At 47.7% G+C, this 19,614-nt stretch overlaps 1 protein-coding gene across 1 annotated transcript in view; it reads left to right on the top strand.

Moving 5' to 3' along the window:
- The window catches only part of SCARA5 (scavenger receptor class A member 5), a 120,338-nt gene extending 101,292 nt beyond the window's left edge, over positions 1 to 19,046 (top strand). The window contains exons 12-13 of the mRNA XM_077769735.1: positions 7,459 to 7,654; positions 16,899 to 19,046. Of these exons, the coding sequence (XP_077625861.1) occupies positions 7,459 to 7,654; positions 16,899 to 17,035 (333 nt within the window). The 3' untranslated portion in view covers positions 17,036 to 19,046. The remainder of the gene's footprint in view (positions 1 to 7,458; positions 7,655 to 16,898) is intronic.
- Positions 19,047 to 19,614: the final 568 nt, after the last annotated feature.

Here is a 19,614-nt window from a genome sequence, read left to right as displayed (position 1 = left end):
AAGGTCAGGTCCCAGCTCTTCTACTTACTACTAACCGTAGGATGACTGTCAGCAAGATATATCACCACTCTGAGCCTCTGTATCCTCAAGTATCACATGAACAGTTTGGACCAAGTGATCTCCAGGTCTCAGTCAGCTGGCAAACTCAAGGCTTCTCCATCATTTGTGATGATTAGAAAAGCCTAAAGACTATGTGACTAAAAGAAACTCTATGCCCTAAGTAATGGGGATACCTGTAGCCCCCTGTTAAGCCTAAGGAAGTTGTTACTCGCTATGTCTCCAGAAAATGCAAAGACTCCTAGTCCAAACACCAAGCCTTGTTCTCCATGATCTGACCCCCTCTGTGCCTCAGCCCTATCCTTGTTATTGAGGGGCCAGGCCAGGACTGGAGCAGGTCTGGGGTCCTACCTCAAGAAGGATGAGGGCCTCGTGATTGGTGCCAGCAGTGGCCTGGATAGTGGGCAGGGTCAGTAGAACAGGTCGGGGAATGAGGAGGGGGTTTCTATGGTCTGGTGCTGCAGCTGGGCAGGAAAGCCCCAAGCGGAGATTAGAACTACTGATGCTGTGGAAAACTTGTTGGTGAAATGCTTTATCCTTTTGGTCTGCGAGAGGGCAAGGCAGCTGTCCAGATAGAGAGGGCAAGTCTTCTGCCCTGGGTTCTGTTCATCCGCTTCCTCCCTAGGGTTACACCACGAGACAAAGGAGTGACTACTTCCGATCTGAGCTTTGTTGTTGTTGTTTTTAAGTTTGTGTGTGTGTGTGTGTGTGTGTGAGAGAGAGAGAGAGAGAGAGAGAGAGAATCCCAAGTAGGTTTCATGCTGTCAGCCCGGTATGGGGTTTGATCCCACAAACCATGAGATCATGACCTAGCCTCAATCAAGAGTCAGATGCTTGACTGATTAAGCCACCTAAGCACCCTGATGTGAACTTTTTTAAAGGGACTCTTCTCTGTCTGTTTCTCTGTATAAAAGGGGAATACCTCTGACCCCAAAGCATGGGTAGCAGGACAAAAAGAAACAGGCTTAACCCTGTAAGCATCTGGATATCACTGCTTTGGGGAGTTCTAGGAGAAGTTTTGCCCAAGATTTAGTGGGTCAGGGATTAGGACAAGCTGCCAAGTGAGAAAACTCTCCAGGGCAGCCTCCAGGCTTTTGAGGAGGAGAAGTTCCTTGGTATTTCCCTTAACCCCGGATCTTGCAGATCTCTTTTTGCAAAGGGCTGGGTGGGGGCCAGCCTTGTGGTCACTACGGCTCTGTCCACTTGCAAACCATGAGTACATGTCCAGGTAGATTCCAATCTGCAGGGTAGGAACCGCAGAACAAGAGAACGAGTTTCATATTCTCTCTACCTGGAAGGTTCCCTTTATGAATCAAAATCTGATATCCACATGAGGAATGGTGGAGAGCAGGGTTTTCTGCAGAGTTGCTGATTTTCTTATTGCTTGGGAAGGATTTTCCAGGCCTCACTGAGGCTGGATGCAAAGAAAAAGGTAAAGTGACCTGTCAGACAGTGCAATGGTGGCTGTTAAGGGAAGTCACATATGGTTGCAAAAGCCTGAAGTCATCATGATCACTCATTGTTTGTATTAAAAATTTTAAATGTTCATTTAGTTTTGAGAGAGAGAGGCAGAGTGTGAGTGGGGGAGGGGCAGAGAGAGAGGGAGACACAGAATCTGAAGCAGGCTCCAGGCTCTGAGCTGTCAGCACAGAGCCCAACGCGGGGCTCAAACTCACGAACTGAGAGATCATGAACTGAGCTGAAGTCAGATGCTTAACTGACTGAGCCACCCAGATGCCCCTTATCATGAGCACTCTTGCCCTCTGCCCTCAAACTGGGCCATTCTCTCTTTTTATTGGCCTAAAAATGCCCAAGTTGTATGCAGTCCAAAATCTTTGCCTGCCATTTTCATTTCCTGTCATGCAGAGAGTCATCTCCTTGACCTCAAGTGGCCCCACACCCTCCTTGGGGACCACTCTGAGCGGGTGTCTGAGGAAGAAGCTCCCTGGACTTATAAGAAGTGTCCTGAGGGGGTTACAAACCAGGCTGAAGCTGCCTCTCAGGGACCACATCTGCTCATGTGGGGGATGACACATCTGTGGCATGAGAGTGTTTCTGAGTGGTGGCTGGTTGCTTGGTGGGAAAGCTTTGCCTGGGGCAGAAACTGCTGGGAAAAGCAGAGTTCAAACCCTCTGACCACAGAAACCCAAATCTTTTACCAAGTCATGACGTCCTTCCCAGGCCAGGGAGGGGGTCACTGTTGCAGTCATTTAGTGATTCCACAAGTGCATGCTGTGAGGTGGTATCATTGCCCAGGCCCGAGGCGATGCCTGACTGTACCCTCCCCGACAGCTCTAGCAGAAGGCCAAAGATACTGTCCATGGACCAACCCAAGTCCCTGCACTGGGGCAGTGTGTATCATAATCAGATCAAACCTCAGCTTCTGGTTTTCCCAAAGGAATTATCCACGGAGGTGAGCTTTTATTACAGGAAAGAAAAGGATGCAAAAATTAGCCTTAGTGCTAAGTTCTGTAAGGACTTGAACAGAATGTGCCATGTCGTTTGGATGAGTCCAGGGGAGGTAATGTGGAGTTCAGCATCATTTTCATTCTTTTGGGGAATGCAGCATCCCATGGGCAGGTGATGGGCAGGTGACTGAGTTCTGCCTCCATTGTGAGGAAAAACTCTAAATCTGAAGGATCTGGGAACAAGTTATAAGGAACAGGTTCCAATACTCAATGAGCCAACGTAGAGTCTAGGGGTGGGGTAGTTCTGGGGGCCACAGCATTGCTTGGTTTATGAGGATCATGGGGCATAGACTGGAGAGACATCCTTGAAACTGATGTTCTGAGTCTCAAAATTATGGTTACCATACGTGTGCAATTTTTTGAAGTTGTCCTGTTTCCAAATATTCTTTTGTCACTTCCATATACATTGAAGCCTTCTGGGAATTCCAATATTTCAGCATCCAGATGACATTTTCCAGATTTCTTCTAGTACTTACCATAATCATATGACCACAACCCTATTTTCTCGTTTGGAACGTTATGGTCATTGCACCAGTAACCTAGTCCTGGTGTCCAGAACCCAGGACCATCCCACCAAAAGAAGCCATCAGGGAATGAGTTAGTAGAAGAGGATATAATGTAATAAAGAGGGGAGTTGGAACTGTGGGATGCCCTGAAGGCAGATTCTCCAGACTCATACCAAAGCCCTAGGTTCTGAAGAACTATGTCCAATTCAGAGGACCTGCCCATCTGGGTCTGTATTATCTGAATTCATTCATTCATGCCTTCATTTTACACAGCTTGAGCATGTTGGTGTATAAGCACTGTATAGGCCATGTGATCTGTTCCTGGAATGCTCACAGTGTCCTAAGATGATAGATAGTCAATTAGTAGATGAAGTGATAAATACATCCATAGAAGAGGACTTGGCCAGGTGTGGGGGATTAAGGGAGGCCTTTTGGGAGATGGGACATGTACGCTGAGATTTAAAGGACAGGAAAAGCTAAGGCAGGAGTACATAGAGGGTTTTTTGAGATGGGGAAATCCATGTACTCCCCTGGTTCATTCAGGTCTTTCCTCAAGGCCTTCCTTATTCCCTCCCATCCAAGGTGGTACCTCCCTTCACTCTCTATTCTCTTCTTTGTCTCTTTCTCTCTCCAAGATGCAACTTTCCCTCACACTCCACCCACTTTCTTGTCTCTCTCTCTCTTTAAAATAGCACCTTCCCTCATTCTTCATTCCCTTCCAGGTCTCTCTCCAAGATGGCACTTCTCTCAGTCTCCATTCCCTTCCTTGTTTTCCTGTCCAAGATGGCACCTTCCCTCACTCTTCATTCACTTTTTGTCTCCTCACTCAAGATGGCACCTCCCCTCACTCTACACTTCCTTCCTTGTCCACCCATTCAAGATGGCATACCCCTCACTCTGCATTTCCTTCCTTGTTGCCCTATTCAAAATGGCATCTCCCTTCACTCTCCATTTCCTTCCTTGTCTTTCTGTCCAAGCTGACACCTCCCCTCACTCTTCTTTCCCTTCCTTTTTTCATAATCCAAGATTACACCTCCTCTCATTCTCTGTTCCCTTACTGTGCTTCTGTTCCTGTCTCTGCACTTATCATTAGTTGGCCATACTTACATTTTTTCCCCTAGATTCATTGCTAGTTTCTCCACTAAAATGCCAGTCTCTGAGGGCAGAGACTTTGTTCATGGATGTATCCATAGCTCCTAGAACAGGACCAGGCCTCTACCAAATGGTCAGTCACTTATTTTGCTAAACAAAGACATGAATAAAGAGCGTTCAGACTGGCCAGAGCAGAGAGGATATGGGGGAATCTCTGAACGTCAGCCCTGGCTTCTTATGTCGCACCCAGCCTCTTCCTATTATTTTGACCTGACACCTTGAACTCTGCCTGGCCCACTCTGGGACCCACAATATTCTCCTGTCACTTCTCTCTCTACTTAAAACCCCACACTGAGGCTTCTGTTGGAGGCTGGCCTGGCGTGGCCCACTGCCACTATGACAGAGTGCTGACAGAGGTGAGACAGGTCTGTGAGAAATCAGGGTTGACATCTCAGCTTTGGCCAACCCATCCGGGGCAAGCCCCCAGCCAGGGCCAGGGCTCATTTGCTGCTTCTGGCTCTAGGTTAGCTTGTCATTACCGCTCCCTGGGGGGTTTCTCTGTTTCAGACCCAGTCTCTGCCTTCCAGCTTTGATGGCTTCCTTCTCCAGGATTCCTGTGTTCTCTTGCTCATCCTCAGCCCTTTTTGACAGTCTGGTATGGGCTTGTGTTTTCAGCAAAACCAAATGGGGAAAGTGGTCAGTGATGAAGAATGAGTAGAAAATGGCATTAGGCATTTCAAGAAGCCTTTCAAAGCCCTCCATCTGTGATCCTTCAGTGCCTTGGGAATGGTGTGGTTTCCTGGTGACTTCTTCGGTTCCCCAGTGCAGAATATCCTGGGGTTTCTCCAGCCCAGGCAGCACATAACAGACACATGGCCAATTCTAACTCCTCTCCTTTCTCATGTTGTACAAATGTGGGATTTATCAATTCTGCCCTCTCCTTCAGGGGCCTATGAAGGTCACAGTCATTGGATGGGGGAGTCCCCCAGACCACCTGGCCAAAAAGAGAAAAAAAAAATGGCCCAAGGATGCAGTACTTACTGAGAACAGAACTTGATTAGGTTTTCTCTTTGGCAGTTCACATAAGGATCTTTCTCCATCATTTCACTCACTTGTCACCATTTCACAGTATAGTGACTTTACTACCACCCTACATGCCCCAGGTGGTTTCCGGCTGTAAAAAAAGAGACATCTTTGACTTCTTCCCTGGCTTTGGTATCACTGAACACCGGAGCTGGAAAAAAACCTTACAGATCATCTAGTCCTGTTAATCCCAAATGTCAGTCAACATACATGTATTCCCTTGAAATCATGTGGGACACTTGTAAAAAAAAAAAAAATACAAACCCCTGACTCCTGCTACCAAGATTCTGATCCAGTAGGGTCCGAGAGGGCCCAGGAATCTGTATTTCACAGGCATTCCAAATGATTTTGATGTGTGGCCAGATTTAAGACCCAGTGACCCTTCCAATGTATTGTCAAATAAGAAAGTTCTGGTCTCTAAGGGGTGAAGATCATCACCCCATCCCCAGAGTGGAGGGCAGGCAGGATGGCAAAAAGGACCTTGGAAAGCACATCAGAAGGGGCAGTGTGGGTGGCTCGGTAGGTTAAGCATATGACTTCAGCTCAGGTCATGATCTCACAGTCCCTGAGTTCAGGCCCTGAGCTGGGCTTTGTGCTCACAGTGTAGAGCCTGCTTGGGATTCTCTCTTTCTCTCTACTCTCCAACTCTCGCCCTTTCTCTTTCTCTTGGGATAAATGAGTGAGCTTAAAAAAGAAGACACATCAGGAGGCCCAAGCTCCCACTCTAGCTCTGACAATTAACAATGTATATGGCCTGACACTGACTTTCCAGCCAAACCCTGGCTTTGAGATGGTTATAAGGCTTATTTCAGCTATTCCAGTGCTCTTTGAGTCCCCAGAATATCCCCTTGGAGAAATAAGGCAATGCTTTTAATGCAAAGGGATGAATCTTCATTCGTTCATCCGTGGAGCACATTTACTGTTCATTTCCTAGAGCCAGGCTCTGTGCTAAATAGTTTATAGATGAATGTAATAGTTTTAGCCTTAGAAAAGAAGGGGTGACCTAGGATTTTCTGAGTGTGCAGGGTGCCAGGCATCATGCTCAGAGCCTTATACAGATGACTTCATTTAGGCTGCACAGTAGCCCTATGTGTTATCCCATGTCACAGTTGAGGAAATACCCTCAGAGAGGCTATGAGTGTTTCAGGTAGACAGAAGAGCCTTCTATGTGCCAGGCACTGTTCTAAGTTCTTCGTGTCTTGCCGTATCTCACTGATCCCCTGACACACAATTTCACATCACTGAAATCTGGAAGCATCTAGTCATTGACATAATTTGCCACTGTCACTGGCAGAACTCTTTCCTTCTTAGTAGTGTATGTAGTAGTGATGTGCCTTATAAAAAGTGGCATCTCAGATTTGATGAACTACTATCTCACACTTACAGATAGTGAGCAGCAGAGACAAAATCTGCACCCAGGCCTGCCTGGCCTCACACTCTCATGCTTACAGCCCCAGGGGGAGATGGGCTTGAATGATGAGGCTCAGGGCTGAGACGCTTGCCAGGGAGCTCCTCACCTACTGTGCTGCACAGCCGGGCACCTGCTCAGAGAGTCTGCATCTTCCCTTGGTTTTCTCTGTTCCGCCTTCCCCCTCTGCCCTGGTAGGCATGAGTGCTGGTCACCAGGTCCCAAGACGTGGAAGAAAATCCAGCAATCACATTACTTGGGTATTTACCCAAATTAGTTAAAAACTTACATCCACACAAAAACCTGCCCAGGAGTGTTTCTAGCAGCTTTATTCATAATTGCCAAGACGTGGAAGCACATGTCCTTCCGTTGGTGAATGGATAAACTGTGGCACATCCAGACAATGGAATATTATCCACTGCTCTAAAGAAGTGAGCTATCAGGCCACAAAAAGACACACAGGAACCTTAAATGCATATCACTAGGTAAAAGAAGCCAATCTGAAAGGGCTGCATGCTATGTGGCACCACCTGTATGACATTCTGGGAAAGCAAAGCTATGGCGACAGTAAAAAGATCATTGGTCACCAGGGATCAGCAGCTGGGAAGTGAGAAGGATGAATTGGTGGAGCACAGGGGATTTTTAGGAGAATGAAACTACTCTGTATGATACCGTAATGGTGGATACGTGTCAGTATACATTTGCCCGAACCCATGGGATGTTCACAAAGTAGGAACCCTAAGGTAGACCGTGGACTCTGTGTGATTGTGACGCAGACGTGTGGGTTCATCTTGCAACAAGTGCACCACTCTGGTGTGGGATGTCCACACTGTGGGGAGGCTAGACTTGTGTAGGGACAAAAGGTGTATGGGAAATGTTTATGCCTTCCTCTCAATTTTTCTGGAACTTAAAAACTGCTCTGAAAAAAAAAANCACGGTGTGTGACGATGGCTGGGACAAGAAGGACGGGGACGTGGTGTGCCGCATGCTGGGCTTCCGTGGTGTGGAGGAGGTGTACCGGACAGCTCGATTTGGTCAAGGTAAGTGCGGCTCACGGGCCCCCAGGCAAGGAGCTATGCCCTCACGCAGTTCTGATTATTAGAACATTCGTCCTTTCCTTGAATTGACTTCGTTTTATTTCTTCTGTCCTGTCACATTCCCCTGCAGGCCCTCATTCTCAGCCCTGTGTCTCAGGCACAGATTTAAACCTGCTCCCACTTAATTTTAGTACATTCTTTTTTAACTTTATTTCTTTATTTTGAGAGACGCGTGTGCAAGCAGGAGAAGAGTGGAGAGAGGCGGAGAGAGAGAATGCCAGCAGGCTCCACGTATCAGCGCAGAGCCCTAGGTGGAGCTCCAACTCCCAAACCTGGAGAACATGACTTGAGCTGAAATCAAGAGTCAGATGCTTAACCCACTAAGCCGCCCAGGCGCCCCTATTACATTTTTGTTAGGAAGCACAGTGAGTGCTGAACACTTTTATAGCACCCATTGTGCGCCAGGCTCAGTTCTAAACACATTACAAATACTCCCTCACTTAATCCTTACAACACCTAGGAAGTAGATACAGAGATCATCCCTGCATTCTAGATGAGGAAACAGAGGCACAGAGGGGTTGACTAACTTGCACAAGTTCACACGGCTACCAAATGACAGAGCCTGGTTTCCCTTAGAGGCCAGCAGATGGCTTAGGAGGCCAGGCTCTTACCCATGCTGCTGGCTGTCCCTGCCCCTCTCTGAGTCCTTTCTTCTTCAGATGAATATCCCTGATTACTCCATCTTGTCTTCATGTGACAGGATTTCTCAAAGTCTTCACCATTTTGTTGCTTTCTTTTCAACATGCTCAGGCATATCTCCCTTCCTAAGGATGCTACAAAACACTTGGAGGGTGGGGTGCAGATAGAGGTTTTGAACCATCCACCCCTCTCCTCCTTTGAGGACAGTTCTGTCCCAGCTCCAGTTACCATCCATGGCACTGAGTCTGTCCTACAGGTTAGCTCTCTGTATTAGTCTGCTCAGCCACTGAGCGGACCTGTGGGGCTTAAACAACAGAAATTTATTTTCTCACAGTTCCAGAGACTGTAAAGTCCACAGTCAAGGTGTTGGCAGGTTTGGTATCTCCTGAGGTCTCTCTCCTCAGCTTGTAGGTGGTCGTCTTCTCTCTGTGTCTCCACATGGTCTTCCCTCTGTGTGGTGTCTGTGTCTCCTCTTCCTAAAAGGACATAGTCATATTGGATATCACACCAATGACCTTATTTTACCTTAGTCGCCTCTTTAAGCGACTGTCTCCAAACACAGTCACATTCTCAAGTCCTGGGGTTAGGACTTCAACATAGTAATTTGAGGAGACACAGCTCAGCACATAACACTCTCTAGATCTTCGCATACTTGCTGTGACCACCACCTACTACACACAAACTGGGACCACTTTTTTTTTTTAACATTTATTTATTTTTGAGAGACAGAGGGAGACAGAGTGTGAGCAGGGGAGGGGCAGAGAGAGAGAGAGACATACAATCTGAAGCAGGCTCCAGGCTCTCAGCTGTCAGCACAGAGCCTGATGTGAGGCTTGAACTCACAAACTGCGAGATCATGACCTGAGCCAAAGTCAGCCACTTAACCGACTGGGTCACCCAGGTGCCCCAAACAGGGACCACTTACTACTCACCTACTGACATGCACTAAACATCTGTAGCACCACACACTCTTTCACACTCAAGTATAAACACTCACATCCACACATGCTTTTTCCTCCATCAGACCTTGCACTCGAAGAAACCTGTGTTGACCTACAACTAAAAAACAGTCCCACATGCACAAACCCAGTACTCCCACGCCCTCGTGAGAGAGCGCTGACCCGTGGCTATGTGATCTTGTTTCTTGTCTAAGATGCTAGGTCTTGGCGTCCCCATCTGTAACTTAAAAGGGCTTTCAGACTCTGATATGCCTTCCAGACTGAGCTCCCTGGGATTGGAAATGTGCCCATTCACCTGTCAAGAGGACCCAAGTTCTGACAGGTGTAGGGAGGGATTTGGACTGATGCACTACACCCTCAGTTTCCAGGTCCCCCTTGTGACCTGTGGAGGAATAGCTAGCCCCGCTGTGGGGGCTCCTTGTATCATGGAGTAGAGCCAGGCATGTTTGCTGACTTTCCTGGTGCTATGGCTGTCTGATCCACCAGGCTCAGTGGCTAAAGGGACTCATGGTATGGCATGAGAGGAGGGGCCAGCACATCCTCTCCAGATAGGGAAATGGGGCCAGGTCACATCCAGACTGGCCAGGACACCTCCACTCCTCTGATCACTGTTCAGCTCATCCCCACCAGAGGCTGTTGTAACTCATGTTCAGAATCTCAGCCCTTAGAACCCCAGTCACTGTTATAGACTGACAGTTTGTGTCTCCCCCAATTTCATATATTAAAATCCTAACCTCCAATGTGAGGGATTAGGAGGTGGGGGTCTCTGGGAGGTGACTAGGTTATGACAGCGGAGCCCTCATTATAGGACTAGTGATCTTATAAAAGGGATCCCAGAGAGTTCTGTCTTCCTCTTTCCCTGAGGATGCAAGGGAAGTCTGTAGTCTCCAACCCAAAAGAGAGCTGCCCTCAGAGGCTGACCATGCTGGCACCTGACCTTGGACTTCCAGCCTCCAGGACTGAGAGAAATAAATGTCTGTTGTTTACAAGCCACTCAGTCAATGGCACTTTGTTAGAGAAGTCTGAGCAGACTTAGACGATCCCGCTGACAGAAATTGACGGGCTGAAATCTGTTGTGACAGCTGGCAGAGAGCAGCTGACCAGCCCCACCCNCGGACCTGTGGGGCTTAAACAACAGAAATTTATTTTCTCACAGTTCCAGAGACTGTAAAGTCCACAGTCAAGGTGTTGGCAGGAGAGCAGCTGACCAGCCCCACCTGTCCTGGCCCCTCTACCGAAAGGCCAAAGCGCGTGGGGAGTTCAGAGAGTCCAGCTCCTCGGAGGACAGCCCACCAGGAGAGCACTTTCCTCCCACTTAATGCTTTGGGCTGGATTTCAGCCTGTTTTCTTCAAGGAAAACGCCATCCCTGTTTACATGAGGAGCCAGAACTGTAGGAATAGGCCTTGCTATTCCATTCTCAGCTCCAGTGAGGACTCCTGCCTACTAAGTGGAAGTAAAACCTTGTGGGAGAAAACGCAGAAACTCTTGGGGCTCAGATGGTTAAGTGGCTGCCTTCCGCTCAGGTCATGATCTCAGGGTTTGTGGGTTCAAGCCCCACATCAGGCTCTGTGCTGTCCATATGGAACCTGCTTTAGATTCTCTGTCCACCTTTCTCTCTGCCCCTCCCCCACTGTTCTCTCTCTCTCTCTCTCTCTCTCTCTCTCTCAAAAGTTAAAAAAAATATATTAAAAAAAAAACAGTAGCTAGGGGCACCTGGGTGGCTCAGTCGGTTAAGTTCCGACTTCAAGTTCAGGTCATGATCTTGCAGTTTCTGAGTTTGAGCCCTGTGTCAAGCTCTGTGCTAACAGCTCAGAGCCTGGAGCCTGCTTCAGATTCTGTGTCTCCCTCTCTCCTGCCACTCCCCAGTTCATACTCTGTCTCTAGCTCTCAAAAACAAAATAAAAAACGTTAAAAATTTTTAAAAAACAAACTGTTTTAGAGAAAACAAATCATTTGAATGTCATGGGTGGTATTAGTCCCACACTGACTCTGTGGCCTCTTTCATTCACCCTTGATTTTTGTATCATGTGACATGTGGTATAGCTCTGAAATCGCCACTTGAAACCAGTCAGTGGAAAGCCAGGCTCACTCTCCCCTACGTATCACATCTGCCCTGTTATTTCCCCATCGCGGTCCAGTAACTTATGTCGTGTGATATTCGAGACCTGGACAGATCGGCAGGCCAGGTGTTATTAATGGGTTCACGGAGGGTACGGGAAGGAGCTGACCCAGCTGAAGCTCATTTGAGCCCTTTCTCCTAAGCCAGGCTGCACTGCCCGCTTTCCTCAGGCATCGGTGGGCACTGGGCTCAGTACTGGGTGCAGGGTTGAGTAAACCTAGCCCCCACCCTCAACACATTCAGTGTAGAGGGAAGGCAGTATGTTTTTCAATTCTAAACAGCATGGTGAGGGCTCTCACGTCCTGGTGGCCGTGGGCGCAGAGGGCAGGGGATGCCGTCTCTCCTGGAGCAGTAGGGCCGTACATCAGATCTACCCTCTGACCACAGCCTCCTTCCCCACCAGGGCCCCGACACCTAGTCCCAGGCCGCCCATCCCCAGCCTCAATCTCCCAAGCCCCGGCCCCTCCCTCCAGGGCTTGGCTTCTCTCTGCACCCAGCCAGCCAGGATTGCAAGCCTGTCCCCATCCAGCTCTCTCCCACTCCTCACACCTCATCTGGCAGGTCCCTGGGTCCTACAATGTTTGCTCTCTGCCATCCTTTGTATCCGCCCCTTTATTACCCCTGCTCTTGCCTTAGTCACCCAGGCAGGGTAGAGCAGTGGTCAGGAGGCTGTGGGTCAAACCCAAGTTAGAATCCCAGATCTGCCGCTTGTAGCCAGTGACCTGGAGTAGATTCTGTAGCCTCCCCTCACTTCAGCCTTTCCGCTGCCAAGGGCTAATGGCAAACACTACAGGAGATCATGCATGTTGGGCAGTAAGCATGGTGTGGGCCCCGTAGTGCACACTTCTCTGCCAGGGCTCTTTCTGAAATGAGACCCTTCCTACTCTGCCTCCCACCCTCCTTCTCAGTCTTCCGCCACTCGCATCCCCTTGTGTTCTCTGAACTCCTGTGGCTGTTTCGTGTCTCCATATCTTCTCGTGCTCCATCTGGGATGCCCTTCATCTAGCTAACTCCTATTCAGCTTTTCAAGTCAGCCCAAGTATCAGCTCCTGAGGAGAGCTTTGCTGGCCACTTCCATTCCCACCCCACCGGTGCCCTAGGATGTCAGTGTCCCTACTCAGAGCTCCTCTGGTGCCACGTCTCTATCATGACACATCTCACACCCTCCTGAGTTCTGATGCATGTGTAAACACCTTTGTGCACAAGGCTTTACCTTCACAGTTCCCAAACCCAGGACTCCACCTGGGACATACTAGCATAAATGGATAAATGCTAGAGGGAAGGGAAGAAAGGGGGAGAGAAGGGAGGGAGGAAAGAAGGAAAGAAGGAACTTCTGTGCCTGCCTAATCCGAGTCCTCCCGCGCAGGACACAAGACACTGCCACTCCCTGGCGTCTCTCTTGGGGGGTCTGGCACCATAAAATTTTCCCTGGACAGGGCTCAATAATCAAATTATCAGTTTCTCTGGGAAAAAGCAAGGAAAGAGTCACATGGAAGAGACTTATAGGTGTTTTTTTTTTTTTTAATTTTAAATTGGTCCAAGATCTGTTGGAGAAGGAGCAAATGCAGACAGAGCAGATGGAGGTTGATGGCTGGAATGAGTTCCAGGTGGGCAGCCCAGCTGGGAGGTAGCCTCTGCAGAGCAGAGAAAATCTTACTGTGAGACACGTAGACAGAAGGGGTGAGGATGGGTACAAATGCAGACAGACTTGTAGGTGGGAGTACAAGGGATGGAACTGGGGGCGTTTGCTTCTAATCATATCATCACCAGTGTCTGCCCCTTTTCTCTATGATAAAATCTGAATACTGGAAGATGGCTTTGTGCACGGATCAACAAACATGAAAGGGCTAGGGAGTAAATATTTTAGGCTTTATGGGCAAATAGTTTCTCTCCCTACTCAACTCTGCACCAGTAGCATGAAAGCAACCATAGACAAAACATAACCAAACAGTGGGGCTGTGCTCCAACAGAATTTTGTTTACAAAAGCAGACAGTGGGTCCACTGGCCCTCGGCACACCACCCCTGACCTAGCATCCGTGCTGTATACTGTGTACCCGTGAGGAGCAAGTACTGGTCTGGCTGCACGTCAGAGGCCTGGGTCATGGTCTCATGCCCTTAGTCGTTAGGCAACAAGTCACTTCATCTTTCTGGGGCCTCAGTTTTCCCAACTCTTAAATATCTATTTGATAGCTGTACCGGCTGCCTCTGTGTACAGCTCCAATGGGAGCCTGGAAGATTCAGTGCGACTTTTCCCTTCTATTAATATTACTCCAAATAAACATGGAGAAACTCAAATGTTAGCTCCGTGAGGCAGAAGATTTCTGTTGCTGTTTCCTCACTCTTTGTTCGTTGATGTTATCCAAACACCTGGGATAGTGCTGAGCATGGAGAAGCCCTCAAATGCATGTTGAAGGAAGGAAGGAAGGAATGAGGAGGGTAGAATAAAATCTCCACTTACTCATTCCAACAACATCACCTTCAAACAGCCCCTAGTGTCTCACTGTCAGAAGACCTGGCCTCTGGTCCCGATTATGCCTCCTCGAGATAAAAATGTGACCCTGTTGCTTCCCTTTTCTGATCTGAACAGTGGTACTTAGATATCACGGGGCTTAGTTAGGGAGCTTGAAGAGCTAGCTGCATGGAAGGAGTCATCTAGAGAAGGGCTTCTCAGACTTGAGCACGCACACAAATCGTGGAGGTCTTTCTTGAAACACACATTCTGATTGAAGTCTGGGTGGACACCGGACTCTGCATTTCTAACAAGCCCCCGGGTCATGTTGACGCTCCTGGTCTTGGGGCCACACTTTGAGGACGCGGACATCAGTTCTAAAGCTAAAGTGATGATGGGTACATAGAATTGGGAATTCTAGGCTCTTTGACACGGCGAGTGGCAGGAATGGTTCACGGGTTAACTGGCCCTTCAGCGATGCCCTGCGCTGCTGTAATACTGCAGATACCCAGCGCCACTGATCTGATGACCCTGTTCTCATTTTATTAGCTCCTCCACCACAAAACAATAGCCAGAATTCCCTGGCTAAACACCAACCAGAGTTTGGAGTTTCATGATCCTGTATGCACATTTGGGCTTGTTACCTTGGGCCTGTTCTGTATTTGTCAGTTTCCTTCATTTACTTCTTTATTTGTTTTGGGTGTGACTAATCCCCCAGAGCTCTTGGGCCTGCAGGCTTTTCCTGGGTAATTTGTAAACTGATGTGTTTTCCAGAAGACATTTAATCTGCAAATTATTGCTCGGCCTCAAAGGTCTTATTGTGTAAGAGGCACAGGGTATCCAGCCAGGGAAGAGGCTCTTGTGAAGAAACAACAGCCAAGACAGCGGAAGGAGGCCTCTCCTCCCAGCTCTGTCCCTGAATTCACTGCTCGGCAATCCCATGACAACAGATGCTGAGGATCTCTGCGTAACGAAATTATGTCTAAACCACATAGCTCACGTGGTAGATTTTGTGGGCAGTAAAATAGTTTAGATAACATCCTTTGTAGAGAGATTTCTCCTATGCAGTTCAAGATGGAGTGACGGTTTCAAGGTTTTTATAGTCATCCCAACAATTTCTCCACAAGGAGAAGTTATCTGGATACTGAGAGATAGAGCTGAAAGGATACAGGGCCACTAGGATCAGGGCACGGTGCCAATCCCTGAGCTACATTTTTATAGGGCTTGGGTAGATTTCAAAGCCCTTTAAAAATGAGGAACAGGGGCACCTCAGTGACTCAGTCAGTTGAGCATCCAACTTCAGCTCAGGTCATAATCTCATGGTTCATGGGTTTGAGCCCCACATCAGGCTCGCTGCTGTCTGTGTGGAGCCTGCTTGGGATCTTCTCTCCTTCTCGCTCTGCTTCTCCCCGGCTTTCTCTCTCTCTCTCTCTCTTTCTCTCTCTCTCAAAAATAAAATAAATATCTAAGAAAAGAAAAATCAGAAACAATTTATTACCTCCTCTGACTTGATCAGGTTGACAGAGCTAATTTATTAAATTATGACCTTGAACCCATGCTTTTTGGTGCCAATTCGTAGACCTAACAAGCTAAGGTACTGGAGTGACCATCAGTCCTGGTTCATCCAGCATGTACCTGATTTTAGCACCAACGTTCTCACATCCTGGGAACCCCCTCCCAGCTTTAAAACTGAAATGGTCCCCCAGGTGGGGCTGAGATTTGAATCAAGATTTGTCCTACTTATTGTAAAGCCCTACTTCTTCTGCTACATCAGTGCTTCTCAAATTGCAGTGCATAACCTCTTGGTTAAAACATAGATTCTGGTTCAGTAGTCCTAGGTGGGACCCAGAAGTTCCGCATTTCTTTTTTTTTTTTTTAATTTTTTAATGTTTTTATTAATTTCTGAGAGAGAGAGAGAGAGAGAGAAAGAGAGCGTGAGCAGGGGAGGGACAGAAAGAGAGGGAAATACAGAATCTGAAGCAGGCTCCAGGCTCTGAGCTGTCAGCAGAGAGCCCGACGAGGGGCTCAAACTCACAAACTGCAAGATCATGACCTGAGCCAAAGTGAGCCGCTTAACCAACTGAGCCACCCAGGCACCACCGAAGTTCTGCATTTCTAATCATCTCTGGGTAATGCTGATGCAGACAGTCCAGGATCACACTTTGAGTAAACAGGCTCTAAGCCACTGTTTCTGTGAGTATCCTAAAGCTCAGTCATGCTTCCAGAGGGCTCCCACCATCTGGGGTGTGTCATGGCCATCTGCACAAGACAGCACACCAGAACCATGGGTGATGGTCATGCCAGTTGATCAGTGGGGGCTCGTTAAATATATGATATACAAATATGGTTATAATGTTAAATTCTGGAGTCCCCTGTCATTCTAGCACCACTGTTTAGAGCTTGTAGAGTGGAACCATCTGCTTTAAATTTCAAAAGATTGGAGGTCATGTTGGCATAGACATACTTGGTTCTAGGGCACCGGATCTGTCAAATCCAGGATCTGTCTGACATTGTCCCTCAGTTTAGGCCATGCTTGAGTACTCATCAACAAAGACTGCAAGAGATTATATCTCAAATGCTATGAGGTGTCTCCTATAAAGTGTGGGCCAAGACCAATTTGGACTTGAGTTTCAGACTCTGCCACTTACAAGTTGAGTAGCTGTGCACCAACTGTATCCTGAGCCTGAGGCCTCCATACATAAAATGAGTGTATTAACGTCTATCTCATAGCACCGTGCTGAGAATGGAGGAAGATGCCATGTGTGGAATGTGTACCATGTAGGAGATACCAATAAATGCTGCCATCACCACAATTATTGTTATTCTGCCCTCAAAAAAACTAGAAAATGAGTATTTGGTCTTGGTGGGGTAGAGAGGGCAGGTGGGAACTACTCGATTTGAGAATTTCCAGCAGAGCCCAGGACAGCCTGGTCAAGAACAGACACAGCAATGCTCTGTTTTTCCTCTGTCCTACTCTTCTGCATATCTGCTAAGAAGCCATGTTGACTTGTCCCCACAGGCACAGGGAGGATTTGGATGGATGATGTCGCCTGCAAGGGCACAGAAGATACCATCTTCCGCTGCAGCTTCTCCAAATGGGGGGTGACAAACTGCGGACATGCTGAAGATGCTGGGGTGACGTGCAACAGACACTGAAAGTGGGCGCAGTCCACAGTCTAGGCCCAGCTGCTGAGCCTCCTTCCTGCATCCCTGGGGCAGGGGCATTGCTCGGACCATGCCTCTGCCCTGCCCAGCCCAGCATCACCCCTCCCCCATATCTCTATCCCAGGACCCAGGAGAATGGCCTGTCATCATTCTCCTCTTGGACATCAGCTCTCGAGTGCAACTCTGGGAACTACTGCCCATCTCTCCCTTCTACCAGGGTTCCTGCAGGTGAAGCCCTGGTCAACTGGATCGTCATTTTGCCCACCCTTTAAGCACCATGCATCAGGACTCAATAGCCATGCTCCCTTTGGTCTGTCAGTTAATTGCTGAGAATATGTTGGCAAGAAATGCAGCTGTGGACATGGGAGGGAGGCACAGTAGGTCATTTACTCTTCACATAATTCCCTTAGGCCAGGAGTTTTGACATCTTCCTTCCCGGCAAGAGACCATACCAGATGATTCATCCTTCCCTCTCTTTACTCTGCCTCTGTACACCATTTGTTAGTTTGGGGAAGTGACATAGAGGAAGGTCCAGCTGTAGGAATGAGAGGGAAATGCAAGTCACCTGAAGGAGGCAACCTGGCTTTGGAGAAGGGGAGTGAAACTAACATCTATTGAGTGACTCTCATGTGTACTGCATAGTATCTTGGGTGCTGAATTCATTTATCCACTTTGTAGCATTTCTACAAGGCTTGTTAGCTTGGATAAGACCTTACCTCTAGGTAGCACTCAACTGACGCATTCACCTGGCCATTAAGATTGAGAATGACTAAACCATTGTTTCTACCTGCATCCTACTGTGTCTTTCCTAGGCTTGAGCAGGAAGCTCAGGTGCAAGACATGTGGGATTACAAGGTTACCTACTCCAGACCTACAGAGTATAAGATTGGACATGACTGGCTTCCAGGCCAACCAAAAGGAAAGCAGTTTGGAGAGTGACATGGGGACTTGTCTGGGTTCAACTGAGACCAATGTTCAGTCATCTGGTGGTCAGGGTTAAGGACAAGTTACCTATGTCTCAGAGCTGTTTGAAGGTGATGCTATTGAACCTTCCAGGCTTCTTTGGGTGTGTTCCTATGATCAGAACGCATGTCCTTATGGATCCTCTAAACATGGGAAGAAATGAGGACTTCCTATAACCTCTGGCAGAACAAGGAGCCATGGACCTCTGCTAGTCCTCAATCTAAACCCCTCTCCTAGCAACAGGGAGATCACATTCTTCCTTTGACATGAGGAGGAGGTCAAACTAGGCCATACATATTCTAGGACTAGGGAAGCTACATGGTGGTAAGTGAACACAGACTCCCCTCCCTTGGGGGAGTCACAGACTGAATCAGGCCTTGGACACACAAATCCCTGTCACATGGGGTGAGCATCAGCTTAGCTGGGGAAAGTGACACCCGGGACCCCCCAGGTATAGGACCAACAAAATTCCTGGCTGACGATGAAACCAATATGTGCTATTGGTTGTTCTTTGCTTACAATATGCTTGTTATCCATTAATGTCCTAATGATCAGAGACTCTCCTGATCAATTGCTATGTTTACATAACACGCATGTACTCATGCATCTTTTTCCAGGGCCAATATATGTATGCATATATAAACATAGCACTCTTTACTACATAGCTCAGCACATTGCCAAGTTTGCATTAAAAAGAGAAAATACTAAAGGTGGAACGATGTCACATTGAATGAAATACATTCCAGGTCAGTTCTGGCAAAGAATCCAGCTATCCCAGTGATGAAGACCCACATGACTTTCTTACTTGGTCATTTCATTTTGGAAAACACAAGTCTTATTTTACATCAAATGAAAATCGCAATGATATGTGTTTGAACCTTAACTGAAAAGTCTACTAGTTTACATATTTACTTAAGAGGACATGGAAATAACCATGGATCTGTATTTCAGGGACTAAAGGAAATTAGGCGTGGCCTAAAATACATCAGACCTTTTGTAAGAAAGAATTTCAATAAAGCTAAGAACATGTCACTAACAAGCTTTGTGTCACATTCTTTCTCATGAAATTCTTGTGAGCATGAGGAGGACTGGTAAAAACTGGATGGTCTGATCATTTCTCACTGGGGATTGGTAGAAGGGGCAGCTTATAAGAGGCTGCCTTAATACTTCCAGAGCAAAATAAACACAGTGTAGACCAAGAACATGGTGGAACATGATGTCTTAAGCCTTAGGAGGTAACCTAAGGAAGGGGTCCCAGGCCCAGCTTATAAGAGAATTGCATTTTTATTCAATCAAGGAAAGAACACTTCTCTATTTCCTGACGTCTCCAGAGTTCCTACTTGGGAATGAAAGAGTACTTCCTATAATTACCTTCCCTCTGTCATAACCAGAACAGTGTGCTTCACACATAATTTCAAACATTGGACAACATAAGACTGTGATCCTTGAGGAAATGCAACAAGTGGGTGAGCCTACCCTGGCCTGGGCTCTCCATCCAGCTGTGGCACAGCTGAGGGTAACCCTGAGTCCAGGAATCTCGCTAAGGTGAAGACACAAAGATTGGAGACAGGAGAGACCAAGGTGGCTGGAATTTGCAGAGCATGGTG

This window comes from Crocuta crocuta, unplaced genomic scaffold (genome assembly GCF_008692635.1).
Source record: "Crocuta crocuta isolate KB4526 unplaced genomic scaffold, BGI_CrCroc_1.0 scaffold551, whole genome shotgun sequence".
Lineage (NCBI taxonomy): Eukaryota > Metazoa > Chordata > Mammalia > Carnivora > Hyaenidae > Crocuta > Crocuta crocuta.
This window is presented reverse-complemented; position numbering and strand designations above follow the sequence as displayed.